The sequence below is a fragment of the Gloeophyllum trabeum genome, assembly GCF_000344685.1.
Source record: "Gloeophyllum trabeum ATCC 11539 unplaced genomic scaffold GLOTRscaffold_00001, whole genome shotgun sequence".
NCBI classification, from domain to species: Eukaryota; Fungi; Basidiomycota; class Agaricomycetes; order Gloeophyllales; family Gloeophyllaceae; genus Gloeophyllum; species Gloeophyllum trabeum.
This window is the reverse complement of record NW_006920410.1, coordinates 2003836-2018270: the sequence shown is the minus strand read 5'-3', so window position 1 is coordinate 2018270 and position 14435 is coordinate 2003836. Positions and strand designations below refer to the sequence as shown.

Sequence of the window (14435 nt, the reverse complement as noted above, 5' to 3'; positions counted from 1 at the left end):
TTCAAGACGGCCCACTTCGCGCTCAGGCTCATCTCCATTCTTTCCGCCATGGCGTCTCAAATCTTGCCTCTTGGTCTGTGGTGGAGTTCCCTTGTCGCAATGCAATGTGGATTGACCGTTCTACCTTCAAGAGCTGATTGACCGATGTATTGGGTCACGTATATGGGTCATAATGAAAAACGATCGTGAATTCTCCGGAACGCTTCTGGGATTTGACGACTTTGTCAGTGAGTGCTAGCGTAAGTTAGAACTGGACACAGGGATATTGATTGGTGACTTCGTAAGATATGGTGCTGGAGGACGTGACAGAATTGTGAGTTGAGCCACACATAATATCAAGCGTCAGGTTCATGGGTATCCAGCGAGATCACGGCTGAGGGCACGAAGAAGACGAGCCTGAATCAAACGCTACTGAACGGGAACAACATCTGCATGGTATGTTCTATGCGGTGTCGAGTAGTGGTTCTGCTAACCATAGATATTCCAGCTCATCCCTGGAAGCAACGGACCAGAGGATTGAAACCTCTCGCAATGAGGCTCACCATATTCAGCCTCAGTCGGAGAGGCGATGGGGCTCCTCCGTGTGTTATGCGAGACGTTGCTTGGTTCACGATGTAAAGGGTCTGCTGGTAGAACGGCCGAGTACCACCTTGGCTGGCACAACCCCTAAAACTGTTCGTACGTCTCTGTAATGGCCCTGATACTTAATCATCATCCTGAAGAAATTAGGTAGCGGATGTTCAGCACCACTCAGTGACTGTGAGACCAACCGCTTCGAGCGACGAAAGCATTAGGAAGGACAATGCTCAAATAATGTCCCTCTCCAACGGTCTGTCGTCGTGGTCGGGCTACAGTCCTCGGGACGAGGTGAGGGTAGCAACTAGAATTCATGACCTTCGACTGCCTCCAGACTTGTACGAATCATCGGTAAATTGCACTGTATAGCTAGCTACGCTCAAAGTGTATATTGTACGACGTGGATAATGTCGAAGAAACGTAGCAGCTGGGAGTCGGCTGCGAGGCAGAAATGCTATGAGATCTCGATCGTTTATGACCGCGCGTAGTGCCGTGAGCCTTTAAGTTGTAACTTTCCAAGTTCGTCCACAACCAACGTCCGGTTATCCTCCCTCCGAGCGGCATGGGCGTCCGTCTCCGTTTCTCGATGCATGGGCGACGCCATGAAAAGATCTTCCGTCTGGTCGCCGTGGACTCGCGCAAGAGACGAGATGCAAAACCAATAGAGACGCTTGGCGTGTACATCCCGAAGCCCACCGCTCACGACCACTACAAAACTGTTCAGTGGAGTGTGGACAGGATAAAGTACTGGTTGGGGGTTGGTGCTCTGCCCTCGAAGCCCGTTGTGCGTTTGTTAGAGCTTGTACGTAACTAGGTTCCTCCCTGTGTGCTGCAAATTTCGAGTGTATTCATGCTACGTTAACTCAGGGCAAAATCTTGCCACCGGATTCGAAATATCACTCGAACGCCACGAAACCACCGTCACCACCTGAACCTCCTATCTTAGACAAGTGATGTCTTGGGACGCAGGGCGTGCCCGAGCTGCTTCGTAGGACTCTATGAGCGTCCTGGGACCCGGGCGCAAGGGTGACATGTATTCAGAGAGCACACTCGGAGATATGTATAGGGATGGGCCATGACGAGGGAAATGGGAGATGATCGGTTCGTCCACGATAAACTACCTCCCGACAGCAACGGCACACTTCATATTGTAGGATAGTCTCACAGACCTCACGACATAATACATAATACAACATATCACTTACGCTCTTCCAGCAACTTCACGATATCCTCATGACCGGCGATCTTTGCTAGTTCCATTGGGACCATGTCATCAGGATCCTACCGCGACGTCAGTTCTAACCCAAGCATGGCCAGGGCGGACGCGAAACGGCACCTTTAATGTCGGATCGGCGCCTTGGTCAAGCAAGACCTTTACCATTGCCAAGTTGCCCCGATCACACGCTAGCTGAAGCGCTGTGTATCCCTGCGGAACGTGTCAGATACCTGCTGCGAGATGAAGACGTGAAAGCGCGCTAACAAACTCATCTGGTTCATCCACGTCAAGGTTAGGACGAGTGCTCAGAAACTGTTGGAGCTTTTCCGTGTCTCCGGCGAGTGCGAAGGCATGGATAGTATTTGACTGTTCTCCATCAATGGCAGGTGGCCCTGCGGTACTGACCACCGCCCCCATCCCCGATTTTCCTCTTGCACTATCATCCTCTTCATCACTCACATCCCAATCTATATCGTCTACATCGACGTCGCTTCCTTTACTTCGAGCTTTGTCCTGCGCCGCGCTGGTTGACGCATCTTCATTCCAACCTAAAGAGCGAGCTATCTCGATGTATCTCTTTTCAGCTTCCTCCTTGCGGTCTCCGTATTTCTTGCCAGTTTGACTCCACGCGTCCCATTTGGCGCGCCCGGTGAAGTCAAAGAGGGATGGTCGAGACGTGTTCGGGCTTTGCGAGACTGTCACGTACTTGAATAGCCCGTACAGCTACTGGGAATAAGAAAAAGCAGAGAAGTAGTCAGGTTGAGCAAGGAGACGGTGTAGTGTGCGTCAACCTCTAGCTTGATGTCGTTGGACACGTTGGAAGCGCTGGGAGCTTTTGAAAGGTACGAGGCGGCAGACTGGAAAACAGTAGACATGGTAGCGCTCTCGATCCTGATTTATTTCCAGCTGTTGTCTGGTCAGAGTAGCGAGCGTGCACGATGTAGTCTGTTGTTGCGAACTGACTAGGATGTCGCGGTAAGAGCTGGAGTCGGACGTCCGATCAGCTCAGCCACACGCTGCTGCCTGGATATCAATAGTTCTTCCGTAACACACCAATCCCATGGCCTTATTTCTGGCAAAGTGCAGGTTTGGAAATCCCGGCATTCCTGACTACTGCGACGATGGCTAGCATCGTTCCCAACGCAGTCACTTCCTCCAAGTTCGAGCCGCCTGTTCTGCTGTTACTCTTGCCTCAAGAGCAGTCGGCATGGTGCCACCAAGTCTGTATAGTATCCCTGCCAGATTGAACCGAAACTTATGTTGATAACTCCCGTTACAAGCTCGCGGAAGAGGGATATACGGTCGTCCTCCTGCCGTATCCTGGTCCAATCGAACCTTTCGATGACCTGTTGTCTGGTATCGCGCATGATATCTCCTCCAATGTCTGGGGGGTTATCACCTACGGTCTGAGTGCACAGGACGCGAAAGTGCTACGTCTCTGTCTTTCGCGATCCAAGCATCTGCCTGCATCGCGACTGAGATGTGTTGTGCACTTCAGTCCTCTCACTGAGGACCGAGAGGATCTGATATATATGAATGAGGCCGGCCGGTACAACCCGTGAGCATGCTCCGTCAAACTGATTGTGCTGAACGTCGCGCAAGATCTGAGCATGAACGGCAGGACAGCGGTTCATTTGCACGCCTCGCAAGAGCAGCTGCACGCGAACCTTTCCCCGCTGTGCACCCCGGAGGGTCTCGGTTACACGCTGCCTACCTCTGCTTACCATCCTGTCGAAGTCCACACTTACCCGCTCGTGCCGGCGTCACCCGCGTTTCCACTCCTCACGCAGCCTCCGATCGTACTGAAGAGTGGTACGAGTTCCCCTCAGGATCCACACGTGCAGTCGGCCACAGGGCTCTCGTACACACGGACGCTGCAGCTATTGCGTCGGGAGCTGGGCCCGCATTTCAATCTTGAGAAACTGTGGGAACAGCATACATATTTTGTGTGTTTTTTTCGCGAGATTCTGCCACCGTTTACTACTGCTTACGGCGATCATAGGAGTTCGTCGAGCGTGATGCGCCGAGTAAGTTTACTGGAATGAATCAGGCGTGTGCTTGACCTTTCGGCCAAACCTTCGAAGAAACCATGCGAACTATGGTTGGTCTGTTCTCGCCAGGATTGGTTTCTCTCTCTCACTTTACTGGCGACACAGGTCGCATCGCCTTATGTCAATCACATCCCTACCATGACAGGCGGAGTGGGCTTTGACGATCTTTCTAGGTTTTACAAGGTGAACCCTATTGGGCCTTGGTTTATTGGAGACGCCTAATATCTACCTAGTATCACTTTACCAGAGTTGACGTGTGTCTAGCTGACACTCATTCAAATACCGCATCTCACACATTGTGTATCTTAGGTTACTCCTCCCGATACAGAGATGATCACAATATCCAGGACAGGTATGAGCGCATTTTTCAAAGGGTCACAAGCCCGCTCATTCTCGAGCCTTCATAGTTGGCGCCGATAGGATCATCGACGAAATGATCTTCAAGTGCACCCATACCACTGTGAGTTACATCGTCCTGCTTCCTGCTTGGGTTGCCGAGCTTGTCGACCCAGGAAATCGACTGGCTCGCGCCCGGTATAATGCCGACAGGTGAGAAGTGGTTTAATATTTGAGGACGAGCATGCCGATTCCCTCCGTAGGAAAGCCGCTCGAGATAGCTCTGGTGGGCGTGGTCGCTTTCAGAGGAGATAAGTTGACGTTTGAGTAAGTTGAAGTTATCAAGCAGTAAGTTGCAATTGACCGATCCTTCACAGACACATGTAAGTGGTGAAATCAACACCTTGACTTTCATGACCTAACGCGGCGCAGATACTGGGACCAGGCCTCGGTCCTTGTTCAGGTATTTGCAAGTTCCTTAGCGGTGGGGGAGCCCAGCTGATGGAGGATCATCGTAGCTGGGATTACTTGACGCATCCAAACTACCTGTCGCCGGAGCGGAAGTGGCAAGGAAAGCCATGAACCCCTTCGGGCTGCCGAGCAACACACTTATGCCTAGGTGGAGCAGCAGTGCAGGACTGAGTATCGAGTAGTAGATGCCTGTCTTGAAACGGGTACCATCTGGATGTACTTTGGTTATAGTTGAGTAGTATCAATGCTATGAATTCGTGTAAATCGTGCATCGAGTCTTGAATATTAAAGCGGCTCCCTATGGACACTTCATCCTGAGAGCCACAATTGATTGTGGCCATGACGTGCCCCCTCGAGGCAGCCAGGAAGCCCGGTGGCGGTGCACAGGCAGTGTCGCTATGCTGTTCGGAATTGAGCTCGGCAACTGCGGGCTGAGCAGCCTGAAGGCAGGCTCTTTCTGGGCGCCCTTCGCCGTGTAAAACATATACACCCTTTCTTTCCCTCCCCGTCCACGAAACAGATATCGTTACCCAGCATGTCGCACCCAGACAACACGAACCACTACGAAGCGTACGACATGGACCGCTTGCGCACGCCAGGCAGCCTCCAGCCGGGTGACCGTGGCTCGCGACAGAGCACGCTCCTCGATGACTACCACAGCGAGCGGGATCCCGAAACGTCGTCGGTAATGAAGCACGGCACCGGGTTCAACGATACACAAGTCACTCTTCACGACCCGTTTTCGGCCTCAGGCGAGGACGCGAGTAGTCGATACAGTCAGCCCGATTCGCACTACGTAGACTCTAAGGGCCTGAAGGGTGCACCGTATGCGGATGAGGATGCAGTCTCCTTCGCAGGGGATCGACCCAAGTCTCTGTCGTATGCCCATGATGCGCCCTTGGTCGACAATTCCGCTGATATGGGTCGGGCGCCATACTTCAAGGACGACCCTGGTATATTCTCAGTGCTTGTGTAGCAGAATATCCTGGGCTGACTTAGCATCAGAGTACACTGGAATGCCCAATGCGACTTCCGATAAACAAACGGAAGACAACCGGCCCTGGGCAAGATTTGCTAACGCTGGTAAATACCCCCTTGAGCAACGCATAGAAAACAAGAAGCGTGGTATAGGCCGGCAGAGATACCCTTTCGTAGGTGTGTACTATGCCTCACTGCATTGGTTGCGGTATTTTCATGTAACCTGCAGTCTGGACTTTGACGGCTGTAATGGTTGCGGTGTTTATCTATGAGTTAGTCGTGAATTCCAGGGCTCAAGGGACCCCCATATCTTTCAAGGCATGTTCGACTCATATTCATCCAAGCAGCAAGTCTAATTCCGATTTCAGCCTGTCGTGAATCCCATGCTCGGCCCATCGGAGTACGCGCTCATTAACCTGGGCGCACGTTTCCCGCCGTGCATGAAGTCTGTCCAAGGACTACCCATTACAACTCAGATCCCTTGTGCGTCCATAACAAGCAGCCGAAGTTTCTGGTTACTGACACAGATGTAGGTTTGAACGATACCGCAAATCCTCCGGATCGACTTTGCTCTCTCGAAGAAGTGTGCGGGTTCGGTGGATTTGACGGCAAAGAACCCAACCAGTGGTTTAGGTGTGTTGTTTTCAGCTCTTTCTAGTAAGCGCAAACTGAATTTCATCAGATTCATCACGCCTATCTTCCTCCACGCTGGCATTATTCATATCCTATTGAACATGATAGCGCAAATGACCGCTTCCGCTCAGGTGGGATATCCCTTCTTGGCCAGTAATCTCATCTCTTAGTTCTTCATCAGATCGAAAGGGAAATGGGTTCAGGAGGCTTCTTGATCCTTTACATGGCCGCTGGCATCTTTGGGTAAGTAGATGTCTTGCCGCGCACGGGTTTACCAGAGTCAAACGACATTGTAGAAACGTCTTGGGAGGTAACTTCGCACTCGTTGGTGCCCCTTCCGTAGGTGCTAGCGGCGCAATAATGGGGACAATAGCGGTCAGTCGAGCTATGGCTTCAATTCCAGTTTCTACTCATCTGTTTATGTATAGGTGTCTTTTATTGATCTTTTTGCACACTGGAAGTATCATTTCCGGCCTGTGCGACGGGTAAGCTTGGGACACAAGTTCTTCCTCCGGTACCATTACTCACGTGAGAACTAGCTTGTGGGCATGATAATAGAGTTGATTATCACCATTGCCATCGGATATATCCCATGTAAGCTCCTTTCGTCGCCCGTAGCTCATGAGCACCTCACACTGATGCACCGTAATCCCAGACGTTGACAACTTCGGTGAGTAGCGGAAGTTGTGATTCGAATGATCTGGCGTTGAACGGCTGGCACAGCCCATCTCGGCGGTCTCTTGATTGGTTTCCTGCTGGGCATGGTGTTCTATCCTATTATCAGTACCACAACCAGGCATCGGTCAATCGTTTGGGCCTTGCGCATAGCTGCTATCCCTTTCGTGGTCATCCTCTTTGTTGTGTTGATACGGAACTTCTACACGTCGGACCCATACGCTGGTGAGTGACCTGTTCCGGTTGTCCCCTTGCGACGCTGACGCGAGATTAAGCATGCTCTGGATGCCGATACCTGTCGTGTTTCCCGACCTCATCAAATAACCATTGCAAAGGGTAAGTGGAGTAGTGGTCTTGCAGAACATTGACTAACCTATGACGCCCGCTGTGTACAGAACTGGTGAGTGGCATAACATTCATTGACGCTTACTAAGTGGCTGATCTGTTATTTTACTAGGCTTCACTACGACGACGACCAACTCCACATCTTTTTAAACTCTAGCGCTAGTGCGGGCGAAGGTTATTGGAAGGCGCATGCTGCGTGCTTAATTCCCTCACGATTTACGGACTGTTGCCACACCTCACGGACTACTATGTACAGCAGAGACAAGGACTCATCGTTATCCGGTTTCTGCAGAAGCATCCTTGTATATACAGCCTTGGTACTCATGCTAATTCAGTATTGTATTCTTGATACCTATTAATACTGCAAAGTATTCTGTGCGTGCTTGTTACGCACCGTTGTAATTACCAATTCAAGTGAAAGCCGTCTGTACGCCTCCCACGTGTCAACCATTGCTGCGACTCGCGAGACCGTTCCGTTGCAAACTCTCCCAAGTACCAGTCTCATCTCATAGCCGCGCCCAGCTCCTTCGTCTCCGACCAACCGCTGCTGTACATTGCTGGATATCTGCGGCAAGATTCTCTCCCCGTCAAATCTGTGATGTATACTATCTGAAGTCTGTAATCTGGTGTCTTCACGCGGAGTAAATCCTAGGACAGTTCTCATGCCTCCGGGACGTCTTTCCTTCTCATTAAACCCGTCATGGATGCACTATGTCTCAAGGGCAGCCTTGGCCGTAGCACTGATTGCCGGTCTACTACGGTATGCTCTGCTTGGTGAGTATCCTGTACCGTGTTCCTGGAGGAGTTCTCAGTTCTCTGATAGATTATTTCGACCCACTGCGTTGTGGGGCCCTACTGAGCAAAGGACGTTTCCTCGATGACAAGCGCCAGAATTGGCAGCCAGACGGTATGATGGTTCGAGTTCACCAGCCTCCGGCGTATTGATTTCGACCTTAAGGCTGCATGATGCACCGATATATGGAGAAGGATTCCTCGCGATGTCTCTCCGGTCGAGACGTCATATTCATTGGCGACTCTGTGACCCGGAAGCTCTTCTTCCAGTTTGCCCATGTTGTCGATCCCGCTCTTCCTACGTCGCCGCCTGCCGATGATCAAAAACACTCGGACCATACGTTGGTGTCCGACTCGGGCACCCGACTGACTTTCTATTGGGACCCATTCCTCAACTCGTCTCGGGTAACCGAATTTGTCGCAGTGGAGCGCGGTTCAGGTGTCGCCGACGGCCGACATCCACAACCTGCCCTCCTGGTGCTGGGCTCTGGTCTCTGGTATTTGCGTTATTCCGACAGCTCAGGGGGTCTCCCTGCTTGGGAGTCCAATACAGAAAGGCTACTCGGCCATATCTCCCGTGCACCGGAGTTAGTGGCGGATGAGATAGTCATGTTACCGGTGGAGGAGGTCGTATCTACCAAACTCACTCGAGAGAGGGCGGATACGATGCGCATAGCAGACATCGATGCTATGAACTCCGATCTGTACCATCGCATAAACCCACCATCTAGTGATACTGTACGCTTGTTTTATTCTAGTCATCCGCCGCTGCCAGTGTCATTCCCGTCGGCTTTCAACCTCATGCTGGATCCGTCGCGCACGGACGACGGCTTGCATTTCTCAGATGATGTTGTGAACATCCAAGCCCACATATTGCTGAACTCTCGGTGTAATGACGTGCTACCGAAGAGGTTCCCCTTCGATAAGACGTGTTGTCGAAGGTATCCGTGGCCGTCAGCGTTGTATCTGGTATTCCTATCGGTCGTCTTCCTGCTGGGGCCTTACAAATTTGCGTCCTCTTGGTATAGGAAAGGTGAGACAGGTTAGTCTCTGTCACATCTTTACCGCTGATTTCTATCAGGTTACGCCATGTCGGCTGTCTACGAAACCATGGACGAGAACAAACCTTTGTTGGTCTACAGCGGTATCCTCTGCCTGATATTCATGGCCGACAGGACTAGTTTCTGGCTCAAAGAGCAGAAGCAATTCGATGCGTGGATGTTTGGAGGCTTCAGCTTTCTTAGTCTCGTTGCCGGTCTCAGTACACTGAGGAAGTCCGACAAAGACCTCGGGTTTCTCAATCGGGAACAGACAGACGAGTGGAAAGGATGGATGCAAAGTATGCTTTACACGCATTTTTGTCCGGCTCAGTCACTGATGCATGTGGTAACAGTTGCCATTCTCATATATCACTACCTGGGAGCTTCCAAAGTCTCCGTGATATACAATCCTATCCGTGTACTGGTAGCATCATATCTTTTCATGACGGGGTACGGACATACCACATTCTATGTCAAGAAGGCAGACTTTGGTTTCAGGCGTGTTGCCCAGGTAAGATCGTGTGCCCACTCGTCCATTTGACCCTCGTTGACGGCGCAAGACGTAGGTTATGGTCCGCCTCAATCTCTTCACTCTCCTGCTCGCATATACCATGAACACGGACTACTTGTCGTATTACTTCACCCCCCTAGTATCGATGTGGTTCCTCATCATATACGGGACCCTGGCTATCGGTTGCCACTACAATGATCGCTTCCCTTTCCTGGTCACCAAGATCTTCGCATCTATGGGGTTGGTCAGTCTGTTCATGCGCGAGCACTGGCTGCTTCAGACGTTCTTCTATATCTTGCAACGGACGTGTGCGATAAGGTGGTCTGCCGACGAATGGGCCTTCCGGGTTAATCTGGACCTCTGGATCGTATACTTTGGAATGTTCACCGCGCTGGCCACAATCAAAATACGCGAATATCGACTCACCGAACACCCTCACTGGCACACAGCTGTGAAGAGTGCCATCGTCATTTCCGGTCTTGTATTGGTTTGGTACATGCTCTTCGAGGTCTCTCAACCTACGAAATTCGTTTACAACACCTGGCACCCGTACATCTCCTTTCTACCCATTGGCGCGTTCGTCATCCTACGAAACGCGAGCAATGTTTTACGTTCAGCTTCCTCTCGGCTCTTCGCGTTCGTCGGCAGGTGCTCCTTGGAAACATTCATTATCCAATTTCACCTATGGCTCGCTGCCGATACGAAGGGCATCCTGATCGTCATTCCTGCTACAAGATGGAGAATGACGAATCTAGTAATCACGACAATTGTCTTTGTCTATGCGAGCCATCTCGTAGCCGAAGCGACTGGAGAGATAACCACCTGGATATGTGGCAGTGACTCTAAGACGTTGCCTCTGACGGCCAGAGCGCCTACGACGGCACAGATCCCGCTCGCAGGAGGTCCATCTGACGAGACTGGCAAAGGGGCAGATGGCGCAGACGAACCAGAAGCGGCATCACAGCATGTACCAAGTTGGGCGGATCGACTGGCAGAGGGCAGCACAGGTTCATCTTCGTCTGCTTTTAGATTGTGGTCTTCCTCGGATAGATGGGACCTTGGATTGAAGACCAAGGTTCTGCTCGGAGTCGGACTGATGTGGCTCTTGAATGTACTGTGGCCAGTCTCATGATATATGGGCGGATCAACTGCAGCAGCATATAGATATGAATGATATTGATGTATGATATATATAGCTTCATAATACTCGCAGTCTCATACTGGCCTAATATAAGGAGTACATAAATACCACAGGGACTCATAGATACCTCTTCCATAATTTCCATTGCATCCAGACCTCCTTAGCAGATATGCTCTAGAAAGCGACGCGTCAACAATCGAATATACAGCGCAGACGAAACGACCAAAGAAATCATTAGGTTGAAGACAAAAAATCCGCCTGACGAGAGTCAATCCATTGATCGACATCGTTCGGAAATCTCGAGTAGAAAAGATACTAATCATTTATCACGAACGGTTATATCGACTGACCTTCACCAACAACGAACTGAATGACAGATTCCTGAAAAAAGGTATCAGCATACTGCCGCAATGCGAGTCAAAATACAATGAGGTCAGTATTAGCATGGATGCTCATCAATACCCGTCCTTGAGACGGATCAGGGCTTGACTTCTATTTTGTTCATCACTCGTGAAGAATGAGATATCCACTCACCGATAGAGAAGGATGGCGACTGCGAAACACCTTTTGAATGAGTGTCAGTAGCCGAAACGCGACTCCTCGTAAAGACTCAGAAATTTGGGTATAATGAAACATTCATAAGCGCGAACGCTTCGAAGTAGCGATTCATATTTTTTCTCGTCACCGTCGAGCAACATGGTGTAGGACTTACAACAGCAATAGATGAAGGATCCAAGTCGCCAGTGAGATTCTGAGAGGTGACCGTGCAGGTCGCACACAGGTCAAGATCAAATTTTGCGCAAGTTCTAATAGGTTGGAGGTAGTCACGTGGGTACTTTAGGGCAAGGGCGTCACGGTAACGCCCTCGGTAATGCGGGGCCTTGCGCGTACCAGGCTAAACCACGACCACCATTATCAACAATGGCCTATGTTATGCCACCCCATCCTCATCTCGACTTTCATGCTGGGCCAGTCAAGCAAGCCCCTTCACCGTTTGGCTTTGGCTTCGGCCTTGGTTCCTCTTCATCTGTCATGGGGATGAATCGCCCTAATCATTCACATGGACAGGTGTCGGCATTCCAGCCTGCACCAGCTGTCGTACAGCCATCTCCTGTACGAGGCTCGAAACGAAGACACGAGGCTGAGGACGAAGAGAATATACAGCCAAGAGATGAAAGCATGGATAGGAGTCCCACTCCCGAGCGACCAAAACGAGCCGTCCCCAAGAGAGCTCGTATGGTCCAGTCGGCAGACGGGGGTGGCAAAGGCGAGAAGCCGGGTAAAGACAGCAAGGGAGCGGCTTCGAATGATGGTAACGACATGGATGTCGGTGTTTTACTGGGTGAGTACCATTTCCGAGGCTTAAGGTTTTATCGACTCACCCGACCCTAGCGAGCTTACCGCCCGAAGCTCTTCTACCACTACTTACCTCCCTCATAACTGCGCAACCTTCCCTGAAACCTGTCGTTCTTTCACTTATTCCCCGGCCGACACTGGATACCGCTCTCCACGCACTTGCACAAGCCGCCAAGAAGCTTCGCGACGCCTATCCCTTTTCTCATGCCTCTTCGTTTTCCCAAGGGTCATCATCCACATTTTCAGCTGGATTGGGCAATAGCAGGCACAACATAAGCTCAAGCTCTCATGGCAGTCTAGGATTCGGCTTCAGCCAGCCATCCACCGTCTTTCCCAGTTCATCCACATCCGATAGCTTTAGCAGCGGAGGGATGCGTGACTCGTACGTCCTGTCTCGCCTGAGACCTCACATTGATGCTTTTGTCACTGCTGCTTCAACCTATCTGCCCTATTTCTCATTTGTGGCACCTGGTAACCAGTCCGCGTCGCCACCCTCCTCCGCTCCCGTTTCCAAAGACAAACTCCACCCTTCCGAGGTCTTCGTATTTTTGTCTGCTCTGACTACGCACATCCTGGAGCAGCCGCCTCTGGCGCAATCATCGCTTGCGCCTCTACTTCTTCCGCGGCTATCGGAAGAATGGAAAGCCTGGGTTCTTCGGGTGGATGATTCCGTGAACCGTCAAGGGGGGATGTACCGTGAGGAGACCGTGCGAACATGGGAGAGGGATCTGGATGCCTTTGCACAGGCGAAAGATCATGGGATGGATGTTATGCGGGACGTCAGAGACCGTTGGGTGCAGAAAGTGGGATGGTTGGTGGGACGTATGGGTCAACCTATGGAGGAATTCTAGAGTGTCGGCCGTTTTGATCGACCGAGCCTATGTTTGAGATTTATATGGACTTCCTGGTCCGCGGCATGCTTCTGTTGGCACTCATTCTATAGCATTATTGCACGCTTTTTTGTGTTCACGCATTTCCGCAACTTATACGTTCATTATTATGATATCTGTCATGTCTGCTTCCGCAATTCTCTGTGCTATAGTCAATGGAACTCGATCCTATGCCTTTCCCTGTGTGGCAGGATAAAGTGTTTGCGTTGGTTTGCCGCGTGGATCGGGACGAGTTGTGGCGAAAATTCCTGTGTCAGGTTCCGGTTAACTTTGAAGCCAGCTCGCCAGAATTCTGCTTGGAGCTGCTTTAGAGCTGGATTCCGACACTCGTTCTTACCCTGAAGCAGCTCACTCATGTCTATGTATGCTCCACCATGTCTTCCCGAAGTCTTCGAGCATAGCGGATACCCTGGGCAACATATTTCGAGTCGCGGCCGGTCGGGCATGGACGCGCAATATACAAGACCGTCATACTTCCCGAGTTTCTGGCAGCCGCCATATCAGTCGGATTGCTCTTGCTACTGAATATGCCGTGTCAGACGCAACAAGTATTTCTCGGGCGTCCGGTTCACGTTCACCGCTGTAAGTGCCAGCCCTGCGAAGGAGTCGACTTCCGTGGAGAGACCATTCATTAATCTACTCGTTAACTTAAGGGAAGTGCGAGTCCATCCATCTGATCTCAGCGGAAGCAAGATCGCCAGAGCCTGCTCCTCAGAAGCCAGTGTCTATCCTCCATTGTCACGACGTCAGCAGAAGGAACCACCCGTGTCTACAGATTGCGGTAACCAGAACGGAGCATCGTCCTTGAATACTGCAGTTGAGAGGAGCGACGGGATTCCTGCTGCACCTTATATACGTGTAGGGAGCGAGTCATTGGTCGCCAGTTTCAAAGCGGACGGTTTTGCAGACTTGGAAGCTGCATCTCTGCCCGATCCATCCCGTGTCATGGAGAACCAAGAGTTTCATCCGACGAATGAGCTTGTAGGGGTTCCTACTGTCCAAGCTGGGCCATTGCGGACCCTCCCACCACCTTCACTTCCTCATCCCAAGACGCCGGCCAACCTGTGTCAAAATTTGCTCTTCTACCTTCAGTACACCCGCAAGCCACCAAACCTCCCGGACCTCCTGACATATCATAACTCATATCCGGCCATGTACTCTGCCCGATCCTTCAACATCCTCATTCAATTGTCTCTCCGACACGCCTCTTTTGGCACTGTGCAGACTTTGTTCTCGCAGATGCGCCATGCAGGCGTCGAGCCAGACAACGAGACATGGAAGTTATGGGTCAGGTGGATGGTGAGAACTGGCAGATGGCAGGAGGCATGGGATGAATTAACACAAGAGGAAGCTACGCCTATGCCTTTCCCAGTCTGGCTGGAATTTCTTGGTTCCACCCACAGACGAGGATTCAGGACGAGGGA

General features: G+C 51.2%; 6 protein-coding genes across 6 annotated transcripts; 5 read left to right on the top strand and 1 right to left on the bottom strand.

Moving 5' to 3' along the window:
- Positions 1 to 11: 11 nt before the first annotated feature.
- On the top strand, positions 12 to 996 carry GLOTRDRAFT_109035 (Sm-like ribonucleoprotein). Its single transcript, XM_007862780.1, has 6 exons — positions 12 to 73; positions 132 to 227; positions 286 to 313; positions 363 to 435; positions 488 to 674; positions 730 to 996. The coding sequence occupies exons 1-5, from the start codon at positions 49 to 51 to the stop codon at positions 518 to 520; spliced, it is 255 nt and encodes an 84-aa protein (XP_007860971.1). The 5' UTR covers positions 12 to 48; the 3' UTR covers positions 521 to 674; positions 730 to 996.
- A 142-nt stretch (positions 997 to 1138) lies between these two features.
- GLOTRDRAFT_31667 (ribosomal protein S16) lies at positions 1139 to 1530 on the top strand (the record flags this gene model as incomplete). Its single annotated transcript, XM_007862077.1, has 2 exons — positions 1139 to 1378; positions 1444 to 1530. The coding sequence occupies 2 exons, from the start codon at positions 1139 to 1141 to the stop codon at positions 1528 to 1530; spliced, it is 327 nt and encodes a 108-aa protein (XP_007860268.1).
- A 252-nt stretch (positions 1531 to 1782) lies between these two features.
- Positions 1783 to 2670, bottom strand: GLOTRDRAFT_17904 (uncharacterized protein; the record flags this gene model as incomplete). The annotated part of the gene is made up of 4 exons (XM_007861934.1): positions 1783 to 1857; positions 1913 to 2002; positions 2057 to 2515; positions 2584 to 2670. Coding segments are annotated over 4 exons (711 nt in total), but the record flags the coding sequence as incomplete, so codon positions are not given.
- Positions 2671 to 2913: 243 nt separating this feature from the next.
- On the top strand, positions 2914 to 4832 carry GLOTRDRAFT_135252 (uncharacterized protein; the record flags this gene model as incomplete). The annotated part of the gene is made up of 14 exons (XM_007862779.1): positions 2914 to 3012; positions 3073 to 3350; positions 3414 to 3738; positions 3795 to 3819; positions 3877 to 3893; positions 3949 to 4026; positions 4077 to 4097; positions 4153 to 4195; positions 4251 to 4303; positions 4356 to 4392; positions 4443 to 4506; positions 4557 to 4562; positions 4612 to 4642; positions 4698 to 4832. The coding sequence occupies 14 exons, from the start codon at positions 2914 to 2916 to the stop codon at positions 4830 to 4832; spliced, it is 1212 nt and encodes a 403-aa protein (XP_007860970.1).
- A 2937-nt stretch (positions 4833 to 7769) lies between these two features.
- GLOTRDRAFT_113191 (Cas1p-domain-containing protein) lies at positions 7770 to 10756 on the top strand (the record flags this gene model as incomplete). Its single annotated transcript, XM_007862778.1, has 6 exons — positions 7770 to 8055; positions 8105 to 8188; positions 8240 to 9106; positions 9155 to 9412; positions 9467 to 9624; positions 9680 to 10756. Exons 1-6 carry the CDS (start codon positions 7944 to 7946, stop codon positions 10754 to 10756), a joined length of 2556 nt encoding a protein of 851 aa, XP_007860969.1. The 5' UTR covers positions 7770 to 7943.
- Positions 10757 to 11667: 911 nt separating this feature from the next.
- On the top strand, positions 11668 to 13196 carry GLOTRDRAFT_113190 (uncharacterized protein). Its single transcript, XM_007862777.1, has 2 exons — positions 11668 to 12107; positions 12158 to 13196. The coding sequence occupies exons 1-2, from the start codon at positions 11687 to 11689 to the stop codon at positions 12970 to 12972; spliced, it is 1236 nt and encodes a 411-aa protein (XP_007860968.1). The 5' UTR covers positions 11668 to 11686; the 3' UTR covers positions 12973 to 13196.
- The last annotated feature ends 1239 nt before the right edge of the window (positions 13197 to 14435 follow it).

Coding starts and splice junctions, on each gene's coding strand:
- GLOTRDRAFT_109035 (XM_007862780.1), top strand. CDS start 49: ATGGCGTCTCAAATCTTGCCTCTTG. Junction 74..131: donor GTCTCAAATCTTGCCTCTTG/GTCTGTGGTGGA, acceptor TCTACCTTCAAG/AGCTGATTGACCGATGTATT. Junction 228..285: donor GGGATTTGACGACTTTGTCA/GTGAGTGCTAGC, acceptor TGACTTCGTAAG/ATATGGTGCTGGAGGACGTG.
- GLOTRDRAFT_113190 (XM_007862777.1), top strand. CDS start 11,687: ATGGCCTATGTTATGCCACCCCATCCTCATCTCGACTTTCATGCTGGG. Junction 12,108..12,157: donor GGATGTCGGTGTTTTACTGG/GTGAGTACCATT, acceptor ACCCGACCCTAG/CGAGCTTACCGCCCGAAGCT.